This window comes from Oculina patagonica, chromosome 7 (assembly GCF_052425735.1).
Source record: "Oculina patagonica isolate OP01 chromosome 7, crgOcupat, whole genome shotgun sequence".
Lineage (NCBI taxonomy): Eukaryota > Metazoa > Cnidaria > Anthozoa > Scleractinia > Oculinidae > Oculina > Oculina patagonica.
The window spans coordinates 18081134-18093298 of NC_135764.1; the positions used below are offsets into that span (position 1 = coordinate 18081134).

The window sequence follows — 12165 nt, forward strand, 5'->3', positions numbered from 1 at the left end:
GATGACGAAATAGAATGTGGCCTAATTTTTAATGGCTCCTAAGCTAAAAGAAGCTCCCATCTCTTGCATTTGTTTTAACTTCAATAATATCTTTGAAAAGAGCAAGTTTTTTGGTATGGTTTATTTTTGACGTTTGTAATTTTTAAACGATGTAAGTGCTAGTGATTATTTATTTGTGTTTTAGTTATGCAATCCATTGTTTGTGCGACGCTTTTTATAGATCGCCTTTCAGACACACGTGCGTTGAGATAAGAAAGCTGACATGTCACTTTTAAAATTGTTATATAACGTTTGTAAATGTGACAAGTCACGTTTTTTTCACGAGATCGCAAGTGATCACCCACAGCGGAAAGTAATCCCTTGAGAAATTAAAACAGTCCCTTGAGAAATTAAAAAAGTCCCTTGAGAGTTTACAAATATGTGGTTCCAAATTTTGACCACATAACCCCTATTCTACGTTTTTAGCTTGTAAAGAAGCAAAAACGTCGAAAAAACCATGCATGCATCCATACCACAAAAGCATTTGTACACATTTGGAAGCCCTTGATTGATATTTTGACATCCTGGACATCGCCATCCACCATTTTCACCTAAAGTAGATAGAAACACAGTCAGTCAATACTACAGTTATTGCAATGTGCTGTTGTTGGTCAATGCTAAGATACATCTCATTTCTCTCTGCCTTCTAATCCAACTTCTTATCAAAATAATAAGTTTATGATTCTTTGTTTCATCGTCTGAGACAGTCAATGAACACATCTGTATGAAATTCTACCACCAACTTCTTGTGATTGCACATTGTAGTGTAAACTAAATGTTATTAATGAAAACGTCTATTCAAAAGGCTTTACAGAATGGATATAAAACATCTGAAAACTTGCTGAAAAATTTGAGCTTAGAAACCATTTAAGCAAGTTGAACACTGTCTGTAGATATGACACAATGACACAGTGCTATCTAGAATTATAGCTGAGTGCGTAATCAAAAGTGAGACAGCTGTATAATGTATAATAAAAATCAGCACCTTGTGTAGCTGCAGTAGCAGCTGACGATTTGGCCCACTTTCTGACACAACCCAAGTGAAACAAATGATGACAGCTGTAACAGTTCCACACTGCAGCACTGCATCGAACCCGTTCACAACAAACCATACACTCATATGTTTCATTCCTTAGCTGCTCTATTAAAGCACTGGCTTGAGATGACTGCACTGGATTGAGATGGCTAAGGGTACGAAGAACATCTTCCTTTTGACTTTTGTATTCTCTTTTAATAACTTTTGCTGTAGCTGCTTCTCCTTTGGGTCCCTTTTGCCTACTCCCTGTGTTGATGGGTTTGTATGTTGGCCTTTTTTGTATTGCTGGGTCACTTGGCATTTCTTGGTCATAACTGTATGCATACATAAAGTCTCTTCTGCTATCATGACTACTTCTTGTTCCCTCACTTTGCCCATGCATTCTTCTTGTACCTTGTGGATAATTTCTTTTGCTGATTTGCCCTTTAAAAGCTCGTGTATTTTGTCTAGTAGCTGTAGATCTCGCTGCATGTTTTTCACCAGTGTGATCATAATTCCCACCTATTTGAGTTGCTTCTGTTCTCCTGTGTTCTGATATAGCTATTGAAGGAGTGCTATCATGGTAACATGCACCTTGTTCTGAAACAGACTGCACAGTCTCTTGATCAAACTCATTGTTACCGGTAATCAAGTCTTTGCCTTTTTCGTCATGAATATTCTTTACCTTGTGTTGAGCCCTTTCTTCATTTCTAGCACCAGGATGTCTCCTACCAGATGTGGATGACCACTGTCTATCATTCTGATTCTTGTTGTTAAAATTTCCTCTATTTGCCCCTCTTCCTTTAAACTTCCTTTGTCCACCTGCTGAATGTGATCTACGGGCATTTGGTTGCCCTTCATCATCTCTGGCTGAGCTCTCTGATGTTAAGCCTGTAGCCAAACCTTCTTCTGACATGACAAATATCTCTGCCTGCAGTAAAGATAACATCAGATCAACAATCAAGAAAAAAAAAACATGTAAAAAGACAACTACTATGAGCAATTTAGATTACGATGTTGCTAGTGTGGAGTGGAAATGTGGTTCTAACAGTTTTCCTTTGTTAATTAGTCTTACGCTGATATGCTTAAGAGTTGATCTATCATTATGGTATAACCATAGTTCTTAAAATATTGTACATAGTTTTTCATATAATTTTATATATATTTATAAAATAATTGTACATTGTATATTCCATTATTTTTTAATTACTATTTAGAGAACACCATGGGGCCAACTTCTAATTTTCCTTTTTAAGATTTGTTTAATTTATAGTCAACTTTTTTTTTATAAAATTTTTATAAAATTCCATTAAAGGTCACTTTAACTTGAACCAGCCTTGTGGTTCTTGATGTTATCGCCTTTGATGATCAGGATGAATTGGGCCAGAGATTATAAACTGTGCATGAATTTGCCTCAAAATCAACTGAAAAACCATTGACACATTTTGTTGAAAATCTCCCCTTTCCTCAAAGTTTAGGGGAACTTTTTAAAAAAGTTAAAGCATAAACAGGCTAGTGCACCGATGTGTCATACAGATTACTGACACTTACATCAATACAAAAATTTTATTGAGTCACAAACTGACTTTTTGATAAGTTTGCTTTAAAAGAATTATGATCATGATAAAATTGTATAAATGGAACATATTTTATTGAATGTCCCTTTCAACATAGAAGTCTTCATAGAGCTCTACACCTCTACATAAACATTCAAACAACAAAATAAATCTGTCTTGATTAAAAAATCAAAGGCTCCTAAGAGCTACTCATTCGTACATACCACAAAAATTCTGGCAAAAATGTAATAACTTGTGGAGGATATTTCAACTCGCAATGCACCCTCCTTTCCCAATCAATATCGGGACTTAAATTGAAGGTTACTATTTGTAATTATGCCTTTATTATCAGAAGGAGAATATTGATCCTCTGCGAGAGAGCCTGGGGATGAGGTCGGCGGTGTGTGACGAGTAGGCCATATTGGATTTTGGCGTGTCGTTTCGTGTGGTTTCTTTGATTTCAGCTGTTCCTGTAGTTGCTCGTCATTACAGCAGCTGACAAAGTCATACTAGCCAACATTTCATTTGGCTGGAAGTCTGTGCAGGTTGCACATTAATTCAAGAGGAGCTTTTACGCTTACGCAAGCCAATATCGAGAGCCGCAAAAGCTATGTAATGATCGATCTCTTTCGCATCTGTCCAGCTAGCGTCGTACATGTAGGAATATTCGAAAACTAAATCGGGTTTCACATAAGCTTCATTAACGATGGATCTATCTAGAAACCAGAGCGTTGGCTTAAATCAAGTGTGTGGCTGCTTGTTCGGAACAAAAGAGCTTTTCAGATGAAACAGCACAATTTAATACATTTGTACTTGAATCAGTCTATATGGCTATATGTTCTGATATATGTAAATTATTCTGCAATACATACCTACCGTGCGATATATTAAGGTATCAGTGTACCCCAAAATTGACCATTAATTTTTTTAAGAAAAACATATTTTGGTATTTTTAGGTAGATCTCATTAAGACCTTTCATACAAAAGAAAGAGCATGGAAAAAGATTGACTCTACACAAAGTTATGAACGAAAAACTTTTCTTGCCATTAATTATTTGATATTTTTAGCTGTCAACAGATTGTCTAAAGAAGCGCGGCGATCTACCGTTGCGTGATTTTATATCACAGTTCTTGGTTTTCGACGAGATGCTTTGGGTGTTTTTCGCTGACAAAATGCATAGTTTTTCAGACGTGAAAGAAGAAACATGAATGCTGCAACAACGGAAAAAGACAAAAGATTTAGCTGATTCACTAGTAGATAGCAACAGCGAATTATTTTTCGCCGCTTGAAGTGGTAACGACGGTAAAACCACGACCCGGCATCACAACCAGTTCCTCGGATTACTTGCGACTCGATCCACGTTTTTGTTGGTTTAGATTTAACATTTCTAAAACCGTTGCACTAAGACGAAAATTGTTATAAAGCGAGCGGTAGAAATAAAATTATGCAACAGACTGTTTCTGACCAGAAGCAACATTTGACACTGCTTTGAACAAGTTATATTGTTAAAGTAAAATGAACCTTCATTCTATCGCTCAACGCGTGATCATTTTCACACGTCTTGTGTAATTAATCTCATTAAAGCGGAAGCGTGCCCCAAAATACATTTTCTCTCGTATCTCGTAAACAAAGTTTCGAAGAGAGAGGCACACATTTTAAGTTCGTTTTCAATGGGGTTTCAACAATTTTCGCTGAAATTTGGCAAGAATGTTGCCCGATAATTGAGCAACATAACTGTGTCGGCGAATTTTAACTTTTTTCTTCTTTCAAAAGTTATGGCTGTTTAAACGCAGACAATAGTTGTTCCTTACACTCTTAAAGTTTATCTGCGTGTCAAAAACAAACCAGACAAGTAATCAATATTCCCCGACACAGATTCTTAGAGAAATGTGTGAAGAACACATAGCGATGCTAATCGCTTTTTCCCACTCAAATTTGTCCGGAAACGAACCCGATTTATGAGCCTCGGTACTTTTGAAAATAACACGCTCTCTTTGAATAACATTATTATTTTTACTTAAAATAAATATATCTCCGTAATCTACAATTCCTAAGCTTTCTGAAAATATATACTTTGTTGGGGTTTGCGTTAATTACCAGACGGTAAGGCAGCTCCAACGCATGATGGTCATTTGGGGTACACTGATACCTTAAACAAACCATTTTAGTGCTACTGATCAAAAAAGAAAAAAAAAAAAGGAAAAAAGAAAAAAAATTGTCTCCTCTGGGATTGGAACTCGGGACCTCGCAACCTATCATTCCCCAGTCAGATGTGTGCCAAGTGTGCTACTCTAACATACTTAATGACGTAAGGTGAAAATATCTTATAACAATGTAATAGACATTAATTTTCGCTGTTTATCTGTTATCATGTGCATCAAAGAAATGTTTGAATCACCTGCTGCTCATAAATTTTCTTGGAATGAAAACTAAACTTTTAAATGATGTAATGGTCAGCATCCCGCTCTGCATGTATTTGCATCAAGCACTCGTACGATTGTGTGAAACCATTTACATTTTTCTTTGTTTAAATGATGTAATGTATATGAAATAATTCATATATGAACTGCGGATGGATAAGAAAGTGATAAATGATCATCGCAGTGAATTTCCAATTAATTTAAGCAATTGGAATAAAGAAGCCTGAAAAAAATTCAGGGCTTCAACGGGATTCGAACCCGTGACCTCCGCGATACCGGTGCGATGCTCTACCAACTGAGCTATTGAAGCCACACATTGGGAGCGAGGTCAAAAAGTAGCCTCAAGGTAATTGAATGTACTAAATGAATTCACAAAAAAGAAGAATCAAATTTGAAATTATCAAGCCCCCACACGTACGCATCGCGGACCGATTTTTAAGTTTCTTTCTAACTTCATTTATCAACATTGTGTAGTTCCACCCCCATGGAAGGGATTTTTTTCTAAGATCCCCCCACCCCTAAAGAAGTTGCAATTAAGCCTCGTACATTTCCTTACAGTTAAATTCAACCTTTGAGATCTCTCACAGGAATTTCCAGTCCCTTCTGTGGGGAAAGTATGGACATTTTCTGGAACAGCTCATAAACAAGCTATAGGAATCAAATAGATAAATATGCAACTACATACTTAAAAAAAAATAGGCATTTGCTAGCTATCTTCTAAAAAGATTTAAAAATGAGTTTTCATACTAAAGTGTTCTTTAGAAAGCGAGTACAGTTTGCATTAAAATCAACATGCAGGTGGAAGATACTTTCACAGGACTGGTATGGTTTCACACAAACACTTGTTGTCACTCTGAGGCAAGAAATAATTAATAATTATTTTGGAAATGGTCTATTCTATTGATGCTCTTGTACATTCATATGTTTGTGTTTACAGGTTACTAACATGTTTACAGGGGCATAGCCAGGGTTTTTCCAGGGGTATGCACAATTTGCTAATTCCCCCTCCTGTCTCCCTTCCCCTTAAGTCTCAAATCTTCCTTTTTCAATTGCAAAGTCCTAAATTTTCAGCGAGTCTCTTGTTACAACCACAGAGCTATAAATCTTATTTCTTTCTTCCCAGCAAAGTAAGATCAGAATGACCCAATTTAAAGTTCTTGTTAGCCTTTACAATATGTTTACGAACATGTGCCGCAGATAGTGTGATACATGTACAGTACATATATTTTAGTTTCTTTCCTTTTTAAAATAATTATATTTTCTACTTTTTCACATACGCATGTGCGTACAGGTGGCTACATCCCTGGTTTATTCTTCATATAAATAATACAAATTACCCCACCCACTTTCATTCAGAAATGCCTGTGGCTCTTATAATGCATTATTTGTTGGTTGCTTGAACTGCAGTGGAAACCTGACCTTGGTTTTGGCAGCAATCTAAAAAAAATAGCTTGTTTGTAGTATACAAGTTTCAAATTGTTTTTTCTTGTGGCAAACAATAATAAAATAAACTCTGCAAGATTCTTACATGTATATTAAACTGTGTTGGCTACAGGTAGGTAATTTGTATTTACCCCCATCCCCTCCCCCCCCAGTATGTTTTAATTGTTCTGATTGGTAGGACTAGGATTATTCTCTACATCACCAATGAGTGAGATAATATGACTTGACACCTATAATGCTTTTACACTGGAAGATTTCAATCTAGCTAAACCTGTCTGATTAGTAATGCAGTGCTCGAAATTAGCGGTTGTCTGGTCGTCCGAGACGACTAAAAGTTCGTTCAGGCAACCAGTTTTTTAGATTAGTTTTTTACATTTCCGTGATCACCCAACAGAATAAACCAAAGAAAATGTAAGTTTAAACATAAAAATAGCTCTCTTCTAATCGATGGAATTCATCACAATTCTTAGGAAAAGGAAAGCAAAGGTTGAAACAGTTAATTGGACGTTTGTCGAGCGCAATAAGCCGAGATAAGCTTGCCGTGTTGTCTTAAACACGTACAGACCTCGTTGAAATATTTTGACGCGTGTTGAAAGTGACTAGTAAAGGTGATTTCACGGAATTGCATTGCGCATCCTTGCTGCGCATAAGTTTTCGCGTCATTTGGCGTGCGCACGAGCCAAGCACACAGAACACTGCGAGATTCCCTTCAGGCTAAGCTCGGCAGGGAAATAAACGGTCGTTTTCTCTTAAACAAACACGGTGACCCCCATTTTTTAATTTACATTTCATACGGTTGTCTACAATATATCGCGATGTAAAGAAAAGTTTAAAATTTCACATTGAGATATTTTAATTTTAATGCCGTAAAAACACGTTTTTAGGTAGTGCCGTTAACATGCGCAAAAAGCAAAATCTTTCATTTCTTTCATTATCTTAATTCCTGTACAAAAAAATAGTTTTTAATATAAGATTAAAGTCTATTTTGTTGAACTAAACTAATACTTTAATGCAAAAATGATTTTTGCTAGAAACAATAGCTAATTGTAACCTGGACCAAGTTTCAGAAAATTTTTAATACTCCTTCTATTTCAGTGGAATCACATTAATTACACATGCAGATTTGCATGAATTCAAAATTCAAAATATCTTGGCACTTTGGAATGCATTTCTTGCCTTTACCTTAAGTGAAATTTAATTCTGAGCAAAGTTTAATTCAAGTTTCTTTCATATTTCAAACAAAAGTTCAGAATTTTTGGCTTTTTTAAGCGAACAGATTTGTGACCCATGTGTAATTGAGACGCATCTTGTCTGGCTGTTGTCTGGGAACAATATATATTTTAGCTGTTTTGAGTTAGGTGTGTTTTTGCGTGTGTAGGGATTTGTAAAATGACTATATCGCTTCTGAAAGTACAAAGAAGTATTTTCATTAACGTTTAAAGTTGGTGAAAGTGTTGTGTTCATTTACTATAAAGGAATTCTGCAGTTTTGTTTAGGATGAGCAGTTTCACACCATGTGAATTGTAAAATAAATGTTATCGTCTCATGACCTGAGAACAAAAATTGTAACAAAAAAATACAACACTTAATACGGACAACCAAGCCCTCAGCAGGGCAACTAAACTCAGGGTTTAGGTCGTCCGGCATTTGCCATAAGGACAACCTGGATTTTTTTCTAATTTCAAGCACTGGTAATGTAACAAACAATAGGTACTTTCTTGTGTTTAGGACTTTTGTCAGTTCTGTATGTATGTAATTTGAGGGTAAGTTTTCGCACTGACTGTTTGACTTGTCTACTCTTTTGCAAAATGTGTTTCAACTGCATTGCAGGTATCCTCAAGACTGCTTTGTCTCTTGACTTATAAATGTCACGGTGCTGGCTTGGATTAATAAATCGGTGAAAGTGAGATCTTCTAGTTATTTCTATATTTACCACTATCATCAACTTGACTTTGTGATTTATTTTTGTGGTACCAACAAATGGAAACAAACATTAAGTGTTCTTTGAAAACGATTACCGAAATGGCGTGTAAAAGCCAGGCAAAGACGAAAATTACTGCTAAAAAATAAGGCTGCCTTGTTGAAGGCACAAGTGTAATAACTGGTCACAAATGTAATAAAGTCACAAGTGTAATAACATTCGGTCACAAATGTAATAAAGTCACAAGTGTAATAAGGCTTTGTCACAAATGTAATAAATGTTCCACACAAAGGCACAAATGTGAACGACACCTGTCATTCAAACTTATGTTGACAGTCACTATCGCTTTACATCTAAACAAAATTTATATTGGAGAGCAAGTCTAAATGGACTTATTAATTATTTTTTCAGTTAAAACACGTCAAATCATGCACTGCTCTCAACTGAAAGCATGTTCAAATGGAATTTTAATTAGCTTTCGTATAGAGCAAAGACTTGATCACCATCCAACAAAAGTAGTAAAGTAGTATAAAGGCAATTAAGTCCCCTATGATGGCACCAAGCCTAAATAAAACCACATCTCTTGGAGTGTGGTCGGTTTGCCATAGATGGGATTTATTAAAGAAATGGCTAGTCAGCGTAGACTGGGTTTCATTTAACCATGGCTAGAGTTTAGTTCGAGTTTATTGTAAATACATCAACAGGCGAAATATGCTGGCCTAGTATTTGCTATCACGATAACACTTTTCAAAGTTAGTATAGTCGCATTGTAACTTGTGCGTTGAAGTTGCGTTTTAAGCTAAAATGACTCTCACTGGGTAAACAGACTTCTTAAACATTCTTGAGATCGTTGATTGGTGATGAAGTATTTTTATTGAAAAATTTTGTTCTTATCAAACCATAGGCAGACCACCCTATGTGTTCGTAGTTTGTAACAATTGTTGACATAAGACAGACAAAAGAGATATTTTAAAATTTATGAGGGTTATGAATAAAGCTCTGAAAATTACTTATCTAAACGCATCTCGGTGTGAATACCTCAATAAAGTTCAATAAAATGTTTATCAACTCATGTTGTATTTTTCGGCCTTCCTGGGACGTTTGAAGCATCTCTTTAATATAAAACGATCTTATAAGTGACTTATTTGTTCATTTAGACAAGCTCTCCAATATATATGTTGTGTACATGTATAGCGATGGTGACTGAAAACATAAGTTTTAATGATAGTTCTTGTTCACATTTGTGCCTGCGTGTGAAACAATTATTACATTTGTGACCAAACCTTATTACACTTGTGACTTTATTACATTTGTGACAGAATGTTATTACACTTGTGACTTTATTACATTTGTGACCAGTAATTACACTTGTGCCTTCAACATGCCTTCCTGCCAGAAAATATGGCTGTTTTGGCTAATGGTCAGCGGCTGTTCGCATATTCTTACGTCACTTCCGCTATTTCTGCTAACGCATCTACGCAGATTTATGCTAACACTGCTAACGCCGTTTTCTCCCTCTCCACAATACTCATTCCAATGAATGAGTAAAAATATGGCATAAGAAATTCAGCCACAGACATGCATAGTGCCTTTTCTTCCTGTTCTCACAAAGTGCACCTCCAACTTTCTTTGTTTCTACATTACATGATCAAGGTAGTGGTAAACAAATCTCTTCTAAAAATAACTACAGCTGCTCTTCTTCCTTTTCCACCCTCCCCTTCACGTTATTCTAGCAACTTCCTCATTTCAAAATCGATGTTTCTACAACTCTTTGTTTTCATTCTGAACTGTACTCTTCTATGGGTCTATGTTTTTATTCTAAACTCTGTGCTTCTACATGGCTGTATACTTTTATTCTAACTCAACACCTCTACAACACTACATTTTCATTCTAAACTGTGCGCTTCCACAACTCAGCGTTAACTTTTTCATTCTAAACTCTATACTTCTATGACTGTACATTTTCATTCTAAACCTTCCGCTTCTACACTTCTTTGTTTTTTGTCGAAATTTCAAGCTGTTTTGTCCCTTGCGCATTTATATGTATTTTTTTTCTAGTTGCTTATTAAATAGTCACATGATTTATTGTATTAATTCTTCTACTTGGTATTTAACAATATAATTCCATGGGCACATACATATGAGATGGTAGATAGCCAACGTTATTACATGGTAGGTAGATAGCCTGTATGCAATAAGCTTCATATATATACAGCACTGAGGTACATAGCGCTGAGTTGGCTATAACTATCACATATCCCACAAGCCTAAGTAGAATAATTGAATGGGAGCGTAACTGTGTAACACTCAGTGCACGGCTAGCCTTGATTGCTGTTTTCTTGTGGTTAGCTTTCACTCTGGTTTGCTTGCAGTTAGCTTTCACTTCAGTTTGCTTGCAGTTAGCTTCCACTCCAGTCTGCTTGCAGTAAGCTTTCACTCCAGTTTGCTTGCGGTTAGCTTTCACTCCAGTCTGCTTGCGGTTAGATGTTGTTTGTTGTTTGGGGCAACACTATTTTGATAAGTTTGCTCAATAAGCGGCACGCACAATGTCAAATCTACTTCTGTGACATGTGCACGGTTGATCCGATTTACACTGACAAAATCACATTCCGCCAGTTTTCCGATTAACATGCATCTTACTGTTGCTTTCAGTAAAGCCCTGTTTGCTCTTACTTCTCCAGTCCTTATATCATCACATTGCTGTTTGCACATACATGTACTACAAAAAAATATGGCTGCAACTAAATTAGTAACTACGGTTTTGAAATGCCTTTTACCTGCCCAGACAGTTAAGAAACCCTACAAGGAAAGATTTGTATGCGATGCGATGCGTCAAAAAACTCATACTGCGCTGCTGGCTGACTGTGGACAACGTAAGCTTGTTTTTGTTTTGCACTTGTTATTTCCGAAAAGCTCCCTGGCTGTTTCGCTGATACCGATACGTACATCTATTTGCGGCATACCAGGTTTTATGGTATATGAGCTCAGATACCATGGCCTGGATATCTGGAGTGTGCAACTGTGCCCAAAAAAAATTGGCCGAAATTATGAACCGGCGTGGCCCCCAAGGGCCCCCCTGGTTAATAAATCATCGGAGGGTTTTAAATCAAGAAAATTTCAAGAAGGAGAGTTTGTAGTTATATTGCTTGAGCCAGACGCGAACACAAAGTAAGAATGGTCGTAGAAAGATTCCTAATACCGTATTTTCTCGTTAAAACGCCCCCGGCATTTATTTCAAACTTGGCCTGATAGAGGCGGCGTTTATTTGATTCCAGGAGTTTGTTCAAGCCCTATGTTTCTTAGAAATGATTTTTATTTATTATTTTTAACAGCAATATATTTAGACGTTATTTCTAAAGCATGTTAATTGTTTAAGAGGTTTATTTTCAAATACAGCTTGGAGACCCGGCGTTTATTCGGGGCCCGGCGTTTAATAGAGAAAATACGGTAAGCTTAAATACAGCACTGTATATCTTATAGAAATAGTTTTAAGATAAGCTTAAAGATAGGGCAAACTTTTTTACTGCCGCCTGTACAGCTGTCTGTGAAGGTGCAGGCTAAACCCAGATAAATCTACACTTGTTAAATAAAATACCGTTAGCTTTCTTCCTCCTCAGTGTGCACCTTTCTTTATGGTCACATGGCTTGGTATCACTGGGTATTCACCATATACAGCATATAGAAACCACTTTCTATAACAACGTATCTCTTGCTTCTCTTGCGTCGTCTCTTGCAATCCTCTCTTCCTCTATCCTCCGAGTCTTCGGTCT

General features: G+C 36.4%; 1 protein-coding gene across 1 annotated transcript in view; it reads right to left on the reverse strand.

Moving 5' to 3' along the window:
* Positions 1-12163, reverse strand: part of LOC144661455 (transcriptional repressor NF-X1-like) — a 52319-nt gene extending 40156 nt beyond the window's left edge. The window contains exons 1-3 of the mRNA XM_078522230.1: positions 11991-12163; positions 1025-1985; positions 513-590 (exon numbers count right to left, since the gene is read on the reverse strand). Coding sequence (XP_078378356.1) covers positions 513-590; positions 1025-1970 — 1024 coding nt within the window. The 5' untranslated portion in view covers positions 1971-1985; positions 11991-12163. The remainder of the gene's footprint in view (positions 1-512; positions 591-1024; positions 1986-11990) is intronic.
* Positions 12164-12165: the final 2 nt, after the last annotated feature.